At 41.9% G+C, this 20577-nt stretch overlaps 1 protein-coding gene across 5 annotated transcripts; it reads left to right on the forward strand.

Annotated features, from left to right (window-relative positions):
- Positions 1-602: 602 nt before the first annotated feature.
- Positions 603-20046, forward strand: cep164 (centrosomal protein 164). 5 transcript variants are annotated; one of them, XM_074641382.1, is made up of 28 exons: positions 603-784; positions 2763-2846; positions 3508-3619; positions 4715-4949; positions 5208-5366; positions 5455-5571; positions 5652-5732; positions 5945-6049; positions 7951-9321; positions 10539-10592; positions 10685-10821; positions 11619-12146; positions 12246-12377; positions 12508-12703; positions 14391-14465; positions 14573-14695; positions 15563-15706; positions 15909-15992; positions 16071-16139; positions 16234-16493; positions 16619-16804; positions 17264-17444; positions 17539-17646; positions 17849-17951; positions 18068-18409; positions 18528-18600; positions 18695-18814; positions 19016-20046. In XM_074641382.1, exons 2-28 carry the CDS (start codon positions 2768-2770, stop codon positions 19110-19112), a joined length of 5271 nt encoding a protein of 1756 aa, XP_074497483.1. In that variant the 5' UTR covers positions 603-784; positions 2763-2767; the 3' UTR covers positions 19113-20046. The 5 variants fall into 5 exon arrangements, with proteins under 5 accessions (XP_074497483.1, XP_074497484.1, XP_074497485.1 ...); XM_074641383.1 differs by having other exon boundaries at positions 17542-17646; XM_074641384.1 differs by having other exon boundaries at positions 628-784; positions 4672-4949.
- The last annotated feature ends 531 nt before the right edge of the window (positions 20047-20577 follow it).

Raw genomic sequence — 20577 nt, forward strand, 5'->3', positions numbered from 1 at the left:
TAGGACTGAAATAGTACCTTGATGCTGAGCAGCTGTGTGATGTTACTCTACTCGTGAAGAGAAATATGTTTATGTGTTGCCAGTTGTGGAAGAAGTACTCAGAACCTTTACTTAAGTAAAAGTAGTAATGCCACAGTGTCGAAATACTCTGTTGCAAGTAAAAGTCCTGCATTCAAAACCTTACTTGAGTAAAAGCATCACAAGTAAAAGCACTTATTATTATGCAGAATGGCCAATGTCAGAATAATATATATATATATATATATGATTATAAGTGTTGATGCATTACTGTATACATCACATTAATATTGCAGCTGGTTATGGCAAGGGAAATTTTAAATAACTGCTGGGCAGCTTAATCTACAATAATATATCATAATTTATTAATTGATTCAGATTATTAATACAAACTATAAATCTGTAAAGTAATTAAAGCTGTCACACAAATGTAGTGCAGTGAAAAGTACAATATTTCCCTCTGAGATGTAGAGGAGTAGAAGTATAATTCATTTTATTTATTTGCACATATTATGTGCAAATAAATAAAAAATTAATTAGGAGATTACGAGGACACCTGAACGCCTCATGTGGCTCAGCCAATCAGAGCCACGTCTCCATCGTCAACAGGAAGCGGTTGAAGCGTCCTTGGAGATGGAGAAGTCGTTGTTAGCTGTAACTTTCGTGTCTTTCTCCTCTTCTGCGTTCACAATGTCTGCGTTAAACTACTGACAACTAGTCGGTATCGCCACAGAGGCTAATGAGAGAACGATTAAAAGTCTGTAAGGTAAATAACTCCTCACCAATAAGCTGTTCTCTAACTACTTATCTGGCTGAGCTAACGTTCAGTTAGCTGAGATGCTAGCTTAATTAGCTTAGCTGTCCCACACATTTCTGTCTTTAAAATGATTTCACGTCGATATTTGTGTGTTTATAGAGATGCTAATGTGGCCTAACTGTTTATCAAAGGCTTCAGAAATGTTTAATTAGCCCTAGCTGTTCTTTGTACTACAATCAAGCTACATTCAAGAAGTGTTAATATTATTAGCTGAGCATTATAGCAAGTTAAAATCTCTCACAAATCAAGAAGTCTTTTGTTGTCAACTTGTTGTAGTTGTCTGCATATACAGTATCCTATATTCTGTTCAATTTGCTTTATTGGCATGACTGTCAGGTGAGCAATATTGCCAATTCAATAATAAATAAAAAATAAAAAAGGAAACAAAATAAAGACAAAAACATATATATACTGTGTATATATATATATATATATATATATACTGTGTGTATATATATATATATATATATATATATATATATATATATATATATATATATGCAATTCATAAGCAAATTACAATATATATATATATATTTAAAAAAACATGCATGTAAATGGAAGAAAACAATAAAGAAGTAATTCATGTTTGTTGTCTCAATAAAACAAATAAAAAACAATTAATAACAATATATTGCAATATACATATATACAATTCATTAAGGAAATTACAATATATAGATATTTAGAAAGAACATGCATGTAAATGGAAGAAAACAATAAAGAAGTAATTAATGTTTGTTGTGTCAATAAAACAAACAAACAAATAAAAAACAATGAATAACAATATATTGCAATATCAAAGGATAAATAAAAAAAAAAAAACATGAAGTAGAGGAGTAAATAAAAGGCAGATTGTGAGTTACATCTATTATGTGTTGTTGTTGTTGTCTCTTAGGCTGTGACATGCACCTCTCTCAATTTTCAATTCAACTCAATTAAATTTTCTTTATTGATCATGACTGTCAGGTGAACAATATTGCCAAAGCGTCAATTCAATAATAAATAAAAAGAACAAAATAAAAATAAAAACATATATATATATATATATATACAATTCATTAAGCACATTACAATATATAGATATTTAAAAAGAACATGCATGTAAGTGGAAGACAACAATAAAGATTGTTGTGTCAATAAAACAAACATGAAGTAGAGGAGTAAATAAAAGGCAGATTGTGAGTTACATCTATTATGTGTTGTTGTTGTTGTTGTCTCTTAGGCTGTGACATGCACCTCTCTCAATTTTCAATTCAATTCAATTCAATTTTCTTTATTGATCATGACTGTCAGGTGAACAATATTGCCAAAGCGTCAATTCAATAATAAATGAAAAGAAAAAAAAGAACAAAAGAAAAATAAAAACATATATATATATATATATATATACAATTCATTAAGCACATTACAATATATGGATATTTAAAAAGAACATGCATGTAAGTGGAAGACAACAATAAAGATTGTTGTGTCAATAAAACAAACAAAAAAAACAAAAACAATTAATAACAATATATTGCAATATCAAAGAATAAATGTAAAAAACAACAAATAAAAACACAAAAAAAAAACATGAAGTAGAGGAGTATATAAAAGGCAGAGTGTGAGTTACATCTATTATGTGTTGTTGTTGTTGTGGTTGTCTCTTAGGCTGTGACATGCACTGACATTTCCTGCAGCTTCTATGGCGATGACACTATTTTCTCTAAGTAGATATTGTATTTTAGTTTGGTCAGAGAGGGAATCAAAATCTTGGAGTTTACATTTCATTTTTGTAAAGAATTTTTTCTTAATTTCTTCATATGTGCTGCATAGTAGCAGGAAATGTTGCTCTGTCTCCACCTGTCTCTGTGGACAGAGCTGACACAGCCTGTCTTCTCTCTCTTTCTTGTGCCATTCACCCTGTTTTGCATTTCTCTTGCAGTAACCATGACTGCAGCTGCTCTCATAGGAGACCAGCTGATCCTTGAAGAGGACTATGATGAGAGCTATACACCCTCTGAACAAGGTACACAGTGGGTGAGGGCTGTAACCTGGGTATGGCTGCTCATATGGATATGATTGCCTTACTGTACCTATAGATTACCTATACACCACAGATAATATTTACTAGCACCTCATGGTTTACACAGATATGATGATTACTGATGACAGATAATGGAGGATCATTCCTGGCAGCAGCTTACTTACTTTACTTAGTCCTTGTTGCGCCTGGTGGCACATAGGGCAAGGACTAAGGATCTCCACTCATCTCTGTTGTTTGGCTTTCTTCTCAATGCTGTTCCAGCTGTATCCTCTCGTCTTCATCTCTCATTCGATGGTTTTCCTCCAGGTTGTTTTGGGCCTCCCTCTTTTGCGTTTTCCCTCTGGTGTCCAACGCAATGCCACTTTTATCATATCATCAGACGGTTTCCTTAATACATGTCCAAGCCATCTCCATCTCCTTCTTATCAATATTGTTTTCATGTTTCCTCCTGGTAGCAGCAGTAGTATGGAAAACCTGCAGCGTTAATATAGTTTTATTCATTGAGTTTTCATTCCCTCCTCAACTCTTATATCCTTCTATTATCTCATGTGTTGTTTTGGGGGGCCTCACTTTGCCTTAATGAGCTGTTAAACCTACTTGTATAATTTACTACTACTACTTTTCTCTCTCTCTCTCTCATCAGAGATCCAAGAGTACGCAAGAGAGATTGGCATTGATCCCGACGGTGAGCCGGAGCTCCTGTGGCTGGCCAGGGAAGGCATCGTTGCCCCTCTGCCTCCCGAGTGGAAACCTTGGTAAGTGAGGGGAGACAGGCTGGCTAGAGAAGATTTGCTGCGGTTTTGTAGCAATGGATGTATTATTATGAAATCATATTTGGTGTGGAGGCTGTGGTGTCACAGTTGGTTTCTATTACTCTTGATTAGAGTTGAAAGTTTCTGTTAACAGTCTTGGTGATCCTTAGTGAGGCACCAGAGATACAAGCACAGCACTCCCCGCAGCAAGTGCGATTTACTGAGTCTAATTTAGAGCTGCAACGATTAATCAATTAGTTGTAAACTATCAAATTAATCGCCATCTATTTTGATAATTCTTTAAAGAAAATAAAGTCAAAATTCCAGCTTCATAAATGTGATTTTTTTCTTGTTTCTTTACTCCTCTATGACAGTAAACTGAATATCTTTGAGTTGTGGACAAAACAAGTCATTTGAGGACGTCCTCTTGAGCTTTGGTAAACACTGATGGACATTTTTCACCATTTTCTGACATTTTATAGACCAAACAACTAATTGATTAATTGAGAAAATAATTAATCGACAATGAAAATAATCGTTAGTTGCAGCCCTATAGTGTATTGGACAGTAATGTAGGAGTGTTTGTGTCCTTGGAGCTAATCAAGGATGAAGGTCTGTTCTTGACACCTGAGGGTGGAGATGCATAGCAACCTTCTCTTGCTCCAACATCATGTCAGCTGCAGTGAAATAATGCCAGTCGGGCACGCTCACATACACAAACATGCACTAAAAGCACAGAGGGAGAGCGACTTCGTTCTCTGCTCAGGTAGACATTACTCCTCTATATCTTTACATAGCAAATAGTTGTTTACTGCTATATTAATGCTCTGAATATTGTACAGAGCACATTTAACTCAACTAAAATACACAGTCATCACCACTATGAAAACTTAGGAAGCAGCTTTAATTTTTCATGGCCCAACAAATCTCTGAGATATGGTTATATAAAATGATATAGTTCATTTGGTGCAGCATTCAATTTCAGGTGACATCTCTCTGTTCACCTACCCATCCTCCCATCATCTGTCCTTCCCTTTCCTGGGCCTTTTTTGGAGGTGCCGAAGTGACTCCCCTCCTCTCCCCCCTCCTCCCCCACAGCCAGGATGTGACGGGGGACATCTACTATTTCAACTTCTCCTCGGGCCAGTCCACCTGGGATCACCCCTGCGACGAGCACTACCGGGGCCTGGTGGCCCAGGAGCGTGAGCGCGCCCAGCTCACGGCCGCCGTCGCAGGAGGCACGGGGGCGAAGAAGGACAAGGACAAGAAGAAGAAGAAAGAAAAGAAGGAGAAGAAAGAGAAAAAGAAGAAGGAGCCACTCAAGACTCCTGGAGTGAGTGGTTGTTATATTTTAGTTTTTTTTGTTTTGTGGGAGAAATGCTTCACTTTAAAGGACCAGTGTGTAACATTTAGGGGGATTTATTGGCAGAAATGGAATAAAATATTAATAAGTATGTTTTCTTTATTGAAAAATCACCTATACCGAAAAAGTAGCCCTAGTGGGGATTGTAAATGTAGTTAATTATTTAAGTGTTTTTGATGTTTCTCAGTCTAGATGCTTACTTCTCCTACTGTTTCTGTATTCCTACAGGCACTGAGTTCATCCCTGGGACCGCTACCATCCCCGCTGGGCAGCCTGGCTCCTCTGAGAGGTCTGGATGTCCCCGGTCCACTGCCTGGTTCTGCCCCTCCTCTCCGGCGGTCCCTCGGCAGCTCCGGAGGACTGGAGCCCCTAAAGAAATCCCTTGGGGTGCATTGATGATACACTACTGCATTTGTAGCCTCTCTCAAACCATTCCACTGTACACAATACTATATGTAATCTCTTTCTCTGTCAGGCCCCTCGGAGCAGTGGAACATCGAGTGTTCTGGGCGGCAGGCAGGAGGAGAGGGTGTCTCTCGCTCTGCCTGGCTTTGATGATGATGACGATGATGATAAAATCTCAGATAATGAGGTACAGTACAACCCTAAAAACAAGTGCAAGATGATGTATACTTTATGTCCCTATCAAACCAGATGTTGTCACTTTTACAGTCAAGTCCTCGTGGTTCAGACCGGTTATTGAAGAACCTTCATCTCGACCTGGATGCCCTTGGAGGAGGCCTACAGTATGAGGTAGACAGCACTGATTCTATTCCACGTCTTCGTAAAATAAATCTTCTAATAAGAGAAAATGAGACCAGCTGTTGCAGGCTTATACTGATACTGATATATTTCAGGACGATAATTCCCTAAGAAATAAATGTGTTAGATATTTAATGGTTTATAAGTTCCAGTGGAAGGTTTTAACGTTTATGTGTGTGTGTGTGTGTGTGTGTGTGCTTTAGGACAGTGAAGCCAGTGGTGGAGCTCCAGCTGAGGAGAGAACAGAGCCAGAGTTGCAGGACTTGGCTCTATCTGGAGACCACAGCCCCGAACCTCCATCCCAACAGGTAAAACACACACACACACACACACACACACACACACACACGGCCAAGGCCACAGTGGCTGTCACCTTTGTTTTTGTCTTTCTTGCTCTCTCTGCCATTTCTGTGTACCATGTACTGTATGTAACACCATGCCCTTTTCAGAAATTTTTCAAGTTTAAATATTGAAATGAGGCATTATTTTATTAAATATGTGCTAATGTGCATACATTTCCAGAACAGAAATCTGAACATTAGATGAAGCCAGGTTCAAAATTCTTGTTTTATTTTGTTGACATATTAGAGTGAAATGTTTTTACAGAGGGGGATTTTGAATATCTGTTTTTATCACTCCATAAATCATGAAATACTGTCAAAAGCCATAAAAAAAAAAAAAAATTGCCACGTTTTTAGGATTTAAATGTTCTATAAATCAGGCTATGAATGATGTATGAACAAACCCCTCAGTAGAAACCTTCAGAATATAGATAGGAATGAAACTGGAAAGTTTGGTGTATGTAAGTGCTACTGAAGTGGAGACTTCTGGCTCAGAGTCTGAGAAAAACTCATTTTAAGAAAACTGTCTTTAAAGATATGTATTGTAAAAATAACATACATTTACAAGACACTACAGGTGAATAGGGTAAAAAATAAACTAATAGATATCACGATGAAATTTCCCCAGTTGATTACTTACATTAAGACAATTATTTTTTGTATTACAAGTTTTCTGAAACGTTATGTTTAAATATGCAAATGAGGCATTATCTAATGTTAACTTTTTGTTAATTTAGGAGAAATCTACAGACACAAATAGACAAAGTAGTAAAATAAACACCTAAATGTGTATTTTGAATGTTTTTTTTCCACTAGTCTGAAAGAAGATGCAAAATAGCCCACAATCTCAAAATAGATTAATGCATGAAAAACAATGTTTTGCCTGCTGTATCTCCCCTGAATTAATAATAAGAACTTTATAATGTGTGATATAGATGCTACATATATTTTGTAGTTTGGGGCAGGCCTACTTGTTTCTATCACGGATAGTGGACTTTCTCTTGTTGTCTCATGTAACTGTGATTCTAAACCATCTGTTATTCCTTCTCTTTGTCTCGTGTGACCTCTTTGACCTTTAAACCTCTCACCTTTTGCGCCGTGACCCGGGACGTGTTCGTGTAGCTGCGGTGCTGCTGGGATCTGTCCTACGGGCACGGCTGTCACTGTGTCTTCCTCTTTGTCCTGCTGTCCTCCTACTGTCACTGTTACTGCTTTGCTGTCTGAAACTAGATATCAGGAGCATGTGTCATCACTGTCAAAACTATAATTTCCCTCTTATATATTCATCCCCATTGGGATAGACCAGTACAACTCCTCACGACTGCCGTTAGATTCTGAGAAAAGTCTGTCCTAATTTATGAATTTCTTACATTACCTACTAATGAAAGTTGGTAATGCACAATTACACAATGTCCCAATGATTTAGTAGAACTAATGCATATCGATTCAGTGATTTCTTCTATACATTTTGGCTTTTTTGAAGGAGAAACGCTGAAACAAGGAAATCACATTTATCAAACTGCTCCTGCTCCTGTGTGTGTGACTGTGTTTGAGTGTGAGAGAGACCCAAAACAAGTCAATGTGTATGTTTTTCTATGCAAATATGCATGTTTTTATTTATTTATTTTACTCATTTTGTCCCAGTGAAATGCCCGATCCGTCGGTTTTGCATGTCAAGATCATCACCCCCCCCCCCCCCCCCCCCCCCCCCCCAACCGTCTTTCAGTGGAGGTCACAATCTTTTTGTCTGCCTCCTTCCCTCACCTGCCTTCCTCCGTCCTTTCTCTCCCTTTTGTCTCTGCACGCCTTCCACTGTGCCTCTGTCTGGGACGGATGAACTCTTCTTCCTATTCCCCGCCTTCACCTAGGACTCTGTGAGGGGCCGCCACCTCCGCCTGACCTCACTTGCGGGCCGCAGAAACCATGTCAGTAAGGAGGGGGCACGTCCTGAACAAGAGTTAAATGAGGTGGTGGAGGAGGAGCAGGAGGAGGATGTTCAGAGAGAGAAGGGAGAGGATGAAGGAGGAGGGGAAGCAGAGGAGGGAGGGACGGAGGAGAAAGGAGAGGTAGGAAATGAGCTGGAAGATGGAGAGGCACAGGACGAGGAAGCAGATGAGAGAAAAAGCAAAGAAGAGATGGAGGAGGAGCAGGGAGGAAGTAAAAAGTCTATAGGAAGCAATAAAGAAGAGGAGGAATTAGAGAGTGATGAGGTAGAAGAGGAATGCTGCGAAGGCGGTGATGAAGACATAGATGAGGAAAATTGCGTTAAGACCAAAGACAAAGAAGAGAACGTAGAGAGTGACGAGGCAGTGGAGAGTTTAACGGAGGAGAAGGAAGAGGTGCAGGAGGAGGATGTTCAGAGAGAGAAGGGAGAGGATGAAGGAGGAGGGGAAGCAGAGGAGGGAGGGACGGAGGAGAAAAGAGAGGTAGGAAATGAGCTGGAAGATGGAGAGGCACAGGACGAGGAAGCAGATGAGAGAAAAAGCAAAGAAGAGATGGAGGAGGAGCAGGGAGGAAGTAAAAAGTCTATAGAGAGCAAGAAAGAAGAGGAGGAATTAGAGAGCGATGAGGTAGAGGAGGAATGCTGTGAAGGCGTTGATGAAGACATAGGTGAGGAAAATTGCGTTAAGACCAAAGACAAAGAAGAGAACGTGGAGAGTGACGAGGCAGTGGAGAGTTTAACGGAGGAGAAGGAGGAGATGCAAGCGGAAGAAGAAAAACAGAAATTTGAGGAAGGTAGCGAGGAAGTTGTGGAGAAATGCTTCAAAAGTGATCGAGGTGGAGGGAGTGAGAAAGGTGACAAAGAGAGGGATGAGCTTGAGGGAAGCGTAGATGACGAAGAAGGGCGGGATGAGAGCGAGGAAGAGGAGCAGGAGGTAAATAGCGAAAGAGAGCAAGAGAAGGAAAAAGAGGAGGAGGAGGAAGAGGAGGAGGAGGAGGAAGAGGAGGAGAACGATGACGCTTTGGAAAGATGCTCCCTGAGTCAGAGGAAGCTGTCAGAGAGTGACGAGGAGGTGTTAGAGAGACTGGAAGGAGACGACGAATCAGATACCTCAAAGCCCCAAACTGCATCGGAGGATGAGGAGGAAGTCGTGGAGGTCTTTGAGACTGGAACGTCTCGGGACCAACCAGCAAAGCAAAGCAAGGAGACGATGCCGAGTGACCTTAAAACGCTTGACCAAAAGAGAAAAACTGGCAAGATGGAGAATGTGACAAAAAAATCCCCCCTTCCTGCAGAGGTAGGGTTCGGTGTTGCCTCTGTGTGCTTACACCCCCCCTCTCCCCCCATTCACTACCCGACCCCGACCCTGATCCTGCCTGATCTCTGCAAGCCATACTTGCCAATCTTGAGACCTCAAAAGTAGGGAGGATTTCAAAACCAAAACGGGAGGTTTGGGTGTCCTCCCCCAGAAAAATCTGAGTTTCAAAGACTGTTTCCTGCATTCTGGTGACTTTTAAAGAATGAAAATAGCAAAATAATAAGTACACTGCAACAGCATTTAATGTTAAATAGACCAACTTTTGATTTTACTTTTAATTGTCAGGAAAGAAAACTGAATAATTTGGCGTGAACTTGAAACTGAATTTCTGGTATAAACTAGGCTATATATTCATCAGTTTTCATTCATTCATTTTCTGCTCCTGCGTGAGTATTTTTTTCTCTCAGTACTCTCCATTTCCCTCTCCTACTCTCACTCACTGAAGGCCCTTTTAGACACGATGCGACAACGGCACCACTGCGCTCTGAAACCTGGTATTTCCAATGGCTTGCGCCACGCCACAACAACTTTTCTCTGATATTGCCAGATCTGACAGTGCCAGAAACATGTTGAGATAACGAAAAGGAGAAAAAGGTGTGAAAAATTGCCATAAATCGGGAGAAATGCGGGAGAATGGTGACCCCGGGAGGAAACCGGGGGACGGCAAGAAAAGACATGAGTCTCCTGGGAAAATCGGGAGGGTTGGCAAGTATGCTGCAAGCAGGTGCATGTAGCTCCCAGAATCCACTGCCTTAGGGGCTCCCAGCCTGAACGTCATCACTCGCACACACTGGACTATCATTTGGTGAAAGGACAATCCATTTGAGCCCCTGAGGACTGGATTGGAAACTTCTGATCCCCTTTTTCCACATCAACAGTGCAGGCTTTTGGTAGTCTGTCTGCTTTTAGATTGGCGGGTGATTTCGAGCAATTTGACCAGACACAGGACTCTCATCTCCCGCCATCGCTTCCCCCACTTTACAGAGTCTGCTTGCTTCGATTACAGACTGATTTTACAGTTTGCCTTGCCAGCTCTCCGGCCACGCTTGTGTTTGCATGTAGGCTCTGCTTTTGCCATATGCTGTGTGTGTGTGTGTGTGTCTTTAGAAAACACAGCATGCTTGGATGTTTAGTGTCGCATGTGCAATTTTGTTTACGTGAGTTCATTCGTTGAGGGTGTTTGTTTGTTATTGCAGGAGTCTGAGGCCAGTGAGAACATTGAGGAGGCTTCATCCTCCATAGATGTCAAGGTACTCTGATCACGCAGTGCGGCACCCAGTCATTCGTTCAACTGCTTATTGTCAACCTGTTTTTGTAATGGTTCTGGTTTTGTATCCTAAAGCTGTCGGAGAAGGTTCTGGACATCAACGACCTGTCCGCCGCCGTCAGTCCACTGGAGAGAGACGGCAAAGAGGAAACAAAAGAGGAAGAGGAGAATGGAGGGGAGGCAAAGACAAAGAAGGCAGAGGCTGCCAAGAGGTTTGTTGTTGTTTTGATATTGTTCCTGGAAAACAGCTGCTGTGCTCAGTTGCATCATCTCTTGAAGAAGTGTGTCCTCGTCAGGTCTTGAAAAGTGTCTCACAAGGAATTGGAAGTTAATTTTTGATCCATTTATTCCATCATAACCCAAAAATTCATCAGTTATCATTTTCACAGTGATTTCAGCTGTGAAATTGTAAAAATCAGGTGCCAAACATTAACTTTGTAAAAGTCCCAACTATCAAATTTATGTTGGTGAAACATGCAGCTACTGCGTCAAAATAAGGACATGGACATTCAGGAAATATACACAACTTGTCCATTAATAAAATATGCTGAGTTTCATTTGAACAGGGAAGTCGGAAATTTCCAGATTCAACTGGAACGCCCCCTTAAGTCGGATTTCTGACTTGGAAAGTCAGAGGAACTTCACCAACCTCGACGTCAAAATCCAAGATGCTCTGTGCATCAGCAATAAAAAAGCTGTAGTAATATACCGTTTATTATCACTTCTGTCTTATTTGTGTCTCTAAATCAGTCGTACACACAGTACTGTCCAACTTCTATCTGTGGACATGTTGCTTCAGTGTTTGTATGAGCAAAATACTAGAGTAATGCGTTGTTATCAACTGGTATGGCTAACAATGGCTAACCTGGCTTTAGCAAACCCCATAAAGTTTTCCGATTGTTGTACTGGAATGCGGTCAACTCAGGTGTGACGTCATTCCTATCTCCAACTTCCGATTTCTGGTGTAAATGGAACGCAGCATATGTTTAACACCTTTCTCCCTCTTCAGGCATTTGCAGGCTGCTGGCAAAGACAAACCTCCAGCTCCGAAAGTTGACCGACTCGTCCTCCATCAGTCCAGCCCTTCGCCCTCCCTCTCCAGCCCGTCCCACTCAGAGCAAGGTGTCGGGCTCCGTCTAAAAACTGAAAACCTCGGCACGTCTCCGGGGCTACAAAGGCCTGAGACCTCCAGAGGTCGGCTGGTCCGCACCTCCAACACTCAACACGAAGACGCTGAACTCCCCTTACAAAACCATGAGAGCCCACTGGAAGAAGAGCCAAGCTGGAGAATCCAGAAAGGGAGGAAGAAAGAGGAGGAGGAGGAGGAGGAGAGGAAGAGGGCAGAACGAGAGGAGAGGAGTCTGAGAGAGAGGAAGGAGGTGAGGGAGGAAAGGAAGACTGATCGAGATGTGGAGGACGAGAGGGAGGATATGATGAAGGAGAAGGAGAAGAGAATGCGTCTCCTCCAGGAGGAGCTGAGGAGAGAGGAGGAGGAGGAGGAGAGGAAGCTGAAGGAGGAGAGCGAGGAAAGACTGAGGTAGGCATGGAGAGTATTACACCTTATACCACCTAAACACACCTACATTTCACTTTTAGAACAATTTCTTCATCCATAAATGTATACGTGTCTCCCCAGGGCTCTGCAGCAGCGTCTCCTGTCCAAGAGGAGAGAGGAGGAGGCCAGGCTGAATGAGGAGTCAGATAGGACGCTGGAGGAGCTCAGAGAGTCTGCCCACGGGAAGAGGGAGAGGCAGCAACACCAACTCAGGTCAGACACACAGTATTAGACATTAAAACAATTGAGAGCTCCTGCTTTATGGAATATGAGCCTTGCAAATCAACTGAAATCACTTTGTATTTAATTACGCATAACACTGATATGTTCGTCCTGTGCTCAGGGAGGAGAGCGAGGTCATGTTGAAGGAGTTACGCATCACTCTAGAGGAAGAGCGAGCAGCGGAGCGCGACAGACTGGAGGCCCAGAAGAGGAAGGACACCGAGCGTCTGAGGGCGGAGTCGGAAGAGGAGCTGCAGGCGGAGAGGAGGAGAATCCAGGGAGAGAGGGAGGAGAAGCTGAACTCTCTGAAACACGAGGTGATGCTGGCCTGCTTGTGCCGGGCTCATTTTATTTAGTCTAGCTAAAGCTAGTCTTGTTGTTAAACATACTGTCAAATCATGTGTACTGTTTGTCAACCCTACAAATTCCATACCCGTGAACACGGTAAACACGACGTTTATCGTGTTCACGAGATGAGTCCATATGAACGCCCCCCTCTTGTGGTGTTCACAACCTCGTAAGTAGAAAGTTTCTGAAAGCTCAGAGTTCACGACTTCTGTCATGTTTGTTGACGTTGTCAGAAATGGCGGAGGCCATGGAAGTTCATTTTTCGGTACATAATAAGTGAATATATTTTAATTTTAGTCGTATATTGTTTTTCTTCGTAATTTTATATGTCTGAGGAAAATGTTGATATTCCCAACGGCCTTATATTTTTCTATTTCATTTACCACATTATGTTACCCACTTGTTAGCTTGCTAAATTGTTAACCTCTGTGGCTTCTAGACACCGACAGTAACGTTGATATTGCCGTTGCTTAGCAGCAGTGTTCTTCACGACTTAACCACTTGAACACCGAGCATATCGTGTACACGACTTCCCATGTTGTAAACACGAGCTCACGAGTTTCATTTGGAGGCGCCATAAGGCACCATAAGTGTGTTGAACAATAGTAGATGAAACTTTGGTGTTTTATTTACACAGCCGCTGCCGCCATTTTGGACTGAAAACGCTTATTATATTTATAATATTTTATTGTTCAACAAAGGCCATTCGGTAGGATATGACAATAAAATATAAATAATTTAGTTTTTACATTTGTAGTTTTACTGCCGTCCGGTAGTCGCTTTCAGTCCAAAATGGTGGAAGCGTAGCTTTGCTGCTGGGCGCTGATGTTGCACTGGAACCAACAATTGACTTCCAGTTCTTGGTAACATACGTTCTTTGGCCGAAGGGTTCTATGAGCTGAGCAAACTAGAAATATCTCCCGTTGCCTAGTCGTAGCTAAGCTCCGTCCTATTCACTTGAGCAGTGAACAACGTTTCCATTGCATAAGAAACTTGTGGGATGTTAATGATTTTTCCAGGTATTAGCAAACATTCAGAGTTACCAGGGAAACAGAGTGACTGGATTGTGAAACACTTTCGATTTTGGTTGCAAAACGCATGAAAATATAAATGAATGCCTAGCACAAATACACAAACACTAGGAACAACAAATAGCTCGACAAACATCTGTTGAACAAATAGCAAAATTCAAATAGTGTCACTGTTATTAAGCAATCTGAAGTGAAAAACAAATGACTCATAGAGTTCTTGACCCACGTGATGTTTGCAGGTTGGCATATTAACCTGGATGACAGCTTCCATATGTAAAAACACATCATGAAGCCAACTTTGCAGGACGCAACATGTTGTGTTACACAAAATCTATTGACTCACCCTCCTGTCACACTCTTCAGTACAGTTCAGCAAGTGCAAGAATTCTTGGTTCTGATGGTGTCTTACCAACATATGTTCTGTTACAATCCATGAAAATCTGCATTTAACACCCATTTTGGAAATAAATTGTTGGTGCTACTGTATAGTTGAGTATGATAGGACACCACGAGAACCAGACGTCTCTGTTTGTGGTACATGGTGTCATTGGACCTGAGGAACACAGATTAATGATCTGTCCTTATGTGTGTCTGTCTCTGTTTGCACTATTTTATCTGTTTAAAGGTCAAAATCCCAGAGAGGAGGAGGGAGCTCATGAGTCCACGTCCTGAACAGCAGCTGTCGGAGTACCACCGAGAGGTTATTAGACTACAGGACACATAAAATTACATCATCATATGTAGAACATTTTCACTGGAATATAACTTGTTGTGCTGTAAACTGACCTTCACTGTCACTGTTGTCAGCTGGCTGATGTTCTTAAGGAAGTGCGGGATGAAGTGCAGCGTGATCACGAGAGGAAGCTGGAGCAGCTGAGAGAGGACCACAGGAGAGAGATAAACAGCATCAGAGAGAAATACCTGGACGAGGTCAGAGGGTTTAGCATTTACATGCCCTCACCCTGTTCTTGTATTAGTGGAAACAATAGAATATGTCAACGGCTGTCAATAGATACAAATATTTAATCGCACATTTTTTTATCTGTTCAAAATGTACCTTAAAGGGAGATTTGTCAAGTATTTAATACTCTTATCAACATGTGAGTGGGAAAATATGCTGCTTTATGCAAATGTATGTATATATTTATTACTGGAAATCAATTAACAACACAAAACAACGATAAATATTGATCCAGAAACCCTCACAGGTACTGCATTTAACATAAAAAAATAAGCTCAAATCATAACATGGCAAACTGCAGCCCAACAGGCAAGATCAGCTGTCAGTGAGCTGACTTGACTATGACTTGTCCCAAACTGCATGTGATTATCATAAAGTGGGCATGTCTGTAAAGGGGAGACTCGTGGGTACCCACAGAACCCATTTTCATTCACATATCTTGAGGTCAGAGGTCAAGGGATCCTTGACAGTTTTTCCTTGCTAAAATTTAGTGCAACTTTGGAGCGTTATTTAGCCTCCTTTGCGACAAGCTAGTAGACATGCTTGGTACCAATGAATTCTTTAGGTTTTCTAGTTTCATATGATGCCAGTATCTTCACTCCAGCATTAAAACTGAGCCCGCTACAATCTAAAGAACGCAAGTTGCGTTCATGCGTTAAAGAAATTAGTGGCGTTAAAACGAATTTGCGTTAACGCGTTATTATCGTGTTAACTTTGACAGCCCTAGTTTAAATGAATGTGCCATTTTTTTGTTTCCAGCAGGCACCAACAAAGTACTACTGCTTGAAAATTAAAATTGATGATAAATGTTGTGTTTGTGCGTTTTTGTGTTGCAGGAGACTGGTCAGAGGGCGCGCTTGCTTTCTAGTCTGCAGGACGACAGAGAGCATCTTCAGGCCTCGCACGCCATCGAACTGGAGAAACTCCGCTTGCAGCTCAACACACAGATACAAAAGACACAGCTGACGCACTCACGCAAGGTGAGACCAGACAGACACACACATTTACTTAACAGTGCAGTGCTGAACTTGTGGTGCCATGACACTGCCTTTCAAGTAGGGCTGATCTCAATCATTTTAGGTTATACATATATATATAAATTATATTTTGCTCACCAAATTGAGGTAGAATAAAGTGAAGCCTTTATTCCAGAGAATGAGTCTGTGGTATTTCTTCTACTAGGAGTCAGAACTGGAGGATCTGGCAGATCAGATGGAGCTGAGAGCCAAAGAGCTGAAGAGCCAGGAGGCCATGCTGCACACCAAGGTCTTCTATCCCATACTGTATGTACTATTAATACACTAACCTAAACAACATGGACTAATGGTTTCTGTCTCTTATCAGGCAGCAGATCTGAAGAGGAGGAGGAAGAAGCTTGGGGAGGAAGAGGAGGAAGTGGACAGACAGATAGAGGTGGGACATCCTGCTTTTTCCTCATGAAATAGAGATTTTATTCACCAACTAGTCCATCTATCAACCCTCTATTTCCCCACCTGTGTGTGTCCAGGCCTTACCCCGGCTGATCCAGGAGAGAGACCAGCTGACGGAGGAGCTGGAGAGGATGAGAGAGGAGAAACATCAAGCCAGAGAACTCCTCCAGAGAGCGAGGGAGGAGAGGAGTGAGGCCAAGGAGGGGGAGGAGAGGCTGAGGTTGGAGAGACACAGAGACAGGGAAGAGAGCAGGAGGACTAATGAGGACAAGGAGCGACTGGAGAGTAAGGTGGCGCTGCTGCAGGACAGATGCGATCGTCTAACTCGAACAGTCAGGTATAGTTTCCTACACAAGACATCCTATGCGTTTACTTTAGTTTCAGCCATTATTTAACTGAGGAGAATGTAATTATTTCCAGTGTTCCTGTTTTTAAAACGATTATTATGATGGTCTTTATCAGTGAGCTGGAGCAAAGTGAAGGAGTGAGCGCCTCCCCCAGACCAGAACCGAAACATGACAAAAAGAAGGCAGAGAAAGCAGAGGCGACGGCGCCCCCCGGTGACATTAGAGACTCATCGCTACATGTAGAAGACCTGGACGAGCCGCCATGCTCCCCTGTACCTGACAGCCACAGCAGCATGGACGAGTAAGGAGAGGAAACAGAATACATTTGTGGTTGTGAAAGCACAATTATGGCTATTTGGCATTTACAGAGTACAGATACACTATAAGTCTGTTTTAGGCCTCTGAGCAATGCAAAGTTGTTGTGGTTGCCCTAGCATATTTAATATTTCTTCCTATATGTGATTTTAGTGCCTCAATAACAAGTAGTGCTTCCCCTGAAACTGTAATCAGAATGAAAAAAAACCTGAAATGGCACTGTGAATGATGCTACGACTACCAATAGTAATACTATGATACATTTTATTTATATATCAATATACTTAAAGAACTATTTCAACTGTTAAACCATTCATTTTTGGGGTTCTTGTACCATATTCTTGAATTGTTTTTTTCTGTTGGATTTATGCTGTTTACCTTTTCTGTTATTTTCTTGCATACTTGGTATTCATGGTCCTCATCCCCACACCTCTTGTGTGTCCAGATTCCGACGCTACATCTCTTCGCATGGCGCATCCATCCAAAAAACCAAACAATTCTTGGAGAGGGAGAGCGGCCGGCTGATGGAGAGACAGGCAGCTCTGCGGGCGGCCCAGAGCAGCTCCTCCCAGGACCCCAACCAGGGTGGAGGGGTGACTGAGGAGATGATAAGAAACCTCCAGCAGGTAGGGAGGAGCGTGACCCCACCTCCTGCTCAATAATAGTTGGTGAGACGGGGTTGATTTTGAGTGGTGGTTTATTTCCTTCGTTTTCTTTCAGGAGGCCAGAAACGTGGTGGAGCTGCAGCGGACGGTTCAGAGAGGAAACACTCTCCTGCGGAGGAAAGAGGAGCAACTCCAGCAGCTAGAGAGCTCCATAGCTGAAGAGGTCAGGAGAAAACATCTATCACAGTACACTCAGTTAAAGTGATACTTCACTTTGGTTAAGTGTTTTTATATTTTCAGGGACTTCATGAAGTCAACCAGCACCTTTAGTCGTAGCTGATGGTGAAAAATCGATGCTTAAAACAAATCTATAAACAAAAATTATACAAATATAATACATCTGTAGTTCTGCTCTCTCCATTCAGCCGCCGTTTGAGGATCTGTCTCGGCTGGCAGGAGAGAGGAAGGTGACCTTTGATGTGACTGAATCTGACCTCAGCAGCACTGTGGACCCACCAGATGGGACAGGTAACACACATTCATAGTTTTACCAACAGTTATTATTGCTATATTGCGGATATGCCCTGCCATACTGATGGTTTGTTCCTCTCTTTATCTCCATTCCTCCCTCACTCTCTCATCAGGAGGTAATCTCACTGTCCCGGACAAAGTCCAGGAGTTAGCAGAGTCCCTGCAGCATATCTCAAGGCAGCTCAACACTGTCCTGAGTGCGTTGGGTTCACTGGCCCAGAGGCAGAGCCCCACACCCTACACAGCCTTCCCTCTGCCTCTGTCTCAACCACACTCCACCCCAACCGCCACCTTCACCTCTGCTCCGCATCCCCCAATGAGGCTCTCAGAGCCGTCCTGGCACTGGGTGCCCCAAAGCACCTCCGCAGCCGCCCCTCTCTTCAGTACCCCCATCAGCAGCGGGCTGAGGGCTTCCGACGATCTCATCAACAGCCGATGGAGCCAGATATTCCCCAGTATGCCAACAGACGCCTCGTTTAGCTTTAGACTGAGTGAAGCACCATTAATGTGACTTGTTAAAAAATGATTTTTATCAGTTGTTTGTTGGTCCTGAGCTGTTGTTCTGTTCTCCAGGAGCAGCTATGGACCCGATCGCCTCCAGCCCCATGGGGACGACCTCCGCATACCCATCATATACTCCTGCTAGGTAACCTGCACCTTTAATCATGCTATTATTATAGATTACACACACATCCTCGCCGTCTTAAATGTACTAATGTGTGTGTCTGTGTGTATCTCAGTGAACATGGTCGTAGCCTGCAGTACATGCAGAAGTCGGTGGAGGTTGATGGCCAGAGGCTGCAGGGGCTGATTGACGTCAACAAGAGGTGGCTGGAAATGCGCAAGAAAGACACCAGCATGTATCCTTCTATCACACGTACTCATCCACACACACACACATACATACATATCAGTCTTGGGTTGAATCTACTTAAAGAACACACAACCCAGTGTTTAGATTTCAACCTCATCTCAATGCACCTGTTATAGACCATTACTTGTCAGACAGTTTTATGAACACAGTGTTGTGCCCGTCGTTGTCTTTAACTCCCGCCTTCCAGACCTCTGTTCACTCGCTATCAAGCTCCTCCAACCAAGAGCAGCCTGGTCCAGCTGGGCCTGGACGATAACAACCAGATCAGAGTCTATCATTACTGAGGACATGGCACACAGTTCAGTCCTGTCTGAACTGTGACTGTCACTGAGGACTTTGGAGCATTAATGACTGTGACACGTCAGCGTTGTGACGTTTACACGTGAGCGTCCCCGTGCCCTCTTGGATGCATTCCTTTTCAAAAAAAAAACTTTCAGTGCAAAGGTTTTCAGGGAAAGTCCGACCTCCTCTGCTGTGATTGGAGGAAGAGATGGCAATTCAGGGAGCAACACGTCTGTTTGAGGGCTGAGGGCTTTTATCCTCCAACATTAGATATGGCTGTGAGACTTGTTTAAAGCACTTAAAGTTTACAGATTAGAGCTCCGTGCCAGACTTTGGCCAAACTGTTTTAAAAATGGTTTACTTTGATGTCAGAAGGGAAAGTCAAGACAATCAAAGAGAAGTATTTACTGTACTTATTATACTTCTTTTACTGAAAACGTCCCAGACATCTTCCAACTTATCATGTTGTGAACCCATTTGCTGCTGCAGGCAGGACGTAACACTACAAAGTAGTGCTTTACAGCTGCACAGAGGTCACGTTTCATTTCATGACAGGTTACATGTGTTATTATGTATTTCTATTTTGTACTTTAACCACTACATTTTGTATTTATGACACTAGTTTTGTGACTTGTGACTAGTGTGTGAAATGTTTTGAACTTATTTCTTCAGATTTGTTTGTTTTAGTCAGAAATCAGTTAGAATCCGTTTTTCATAAAGATGAAGCCAATCCACTTTTATTTTACATAAATTACTTTTCCATATGCCTCAGATGTTGGCAGAGCAGTAGTGGTGAGCTGTTGATTAGTTTTAAACGTTAACATATGTGTGCAAGCAGGGAGAGAAAAACATGTCTTTTGTGCATAGATATCTGTGTAAATAAATACTGTATTTTTCTATAAAATATTTTAATAAATATAATTTTATATATATATATTCATGCTTTAGGGGTGTGACTCTTTTAGTATCTCTCGATTTTGGTATTCTCGACGAAAAACTCAATGAAAATGTCTTACAATTTTAGCATTTAAAGGTACAGTCTCTGATTTGTCCCTGAATCCCAAAATGTAAATTATTAATTATTATCAATGTTTAAATTGATAAATATATATGAGGACTTTTACTAAATGTTATGTGAGAGGAGGTCTAACAGGAAGCTAAACCATATCGACACAAAGGTGAAACATTTAGTGAAAGAACAGGAAACATCACGGCGATCTCTGACAAGTCATGAAAAGAGACAAAATACACAATTAACAAAGATAAAGATGAATCTGACTGATAGCATTATTATTATTTTCAAACTTTCTAGATATCACAATATTATTGTTATCCTGAATTCTTTTGGCCATGATAATCGTGCAGTGAAAATCTGATATTGTGACAGCCCTACCTGAATATTATACTGCATTATGTTCACAGAGAACCTCACATGCATCAGACTTCGATTTCTTGTTCTTATCAGGA

Source organism: Sebastes fasciatus, chromosome 7, assembly GCF_043250625.1.
Source record: "Sebastes fasciatus isolate fSebFas1 chromosome 7, fSebFas1.pri, whole genome shotgun sequence".
In the NCBI taxonomy this organism is placed as follows: domain Eukaryota; kingdom Metazoa; phylum Chordata; class Actinopteri; order Perciformes; family Sebastidae; genus Sebastes; species Sebastes fasciatus.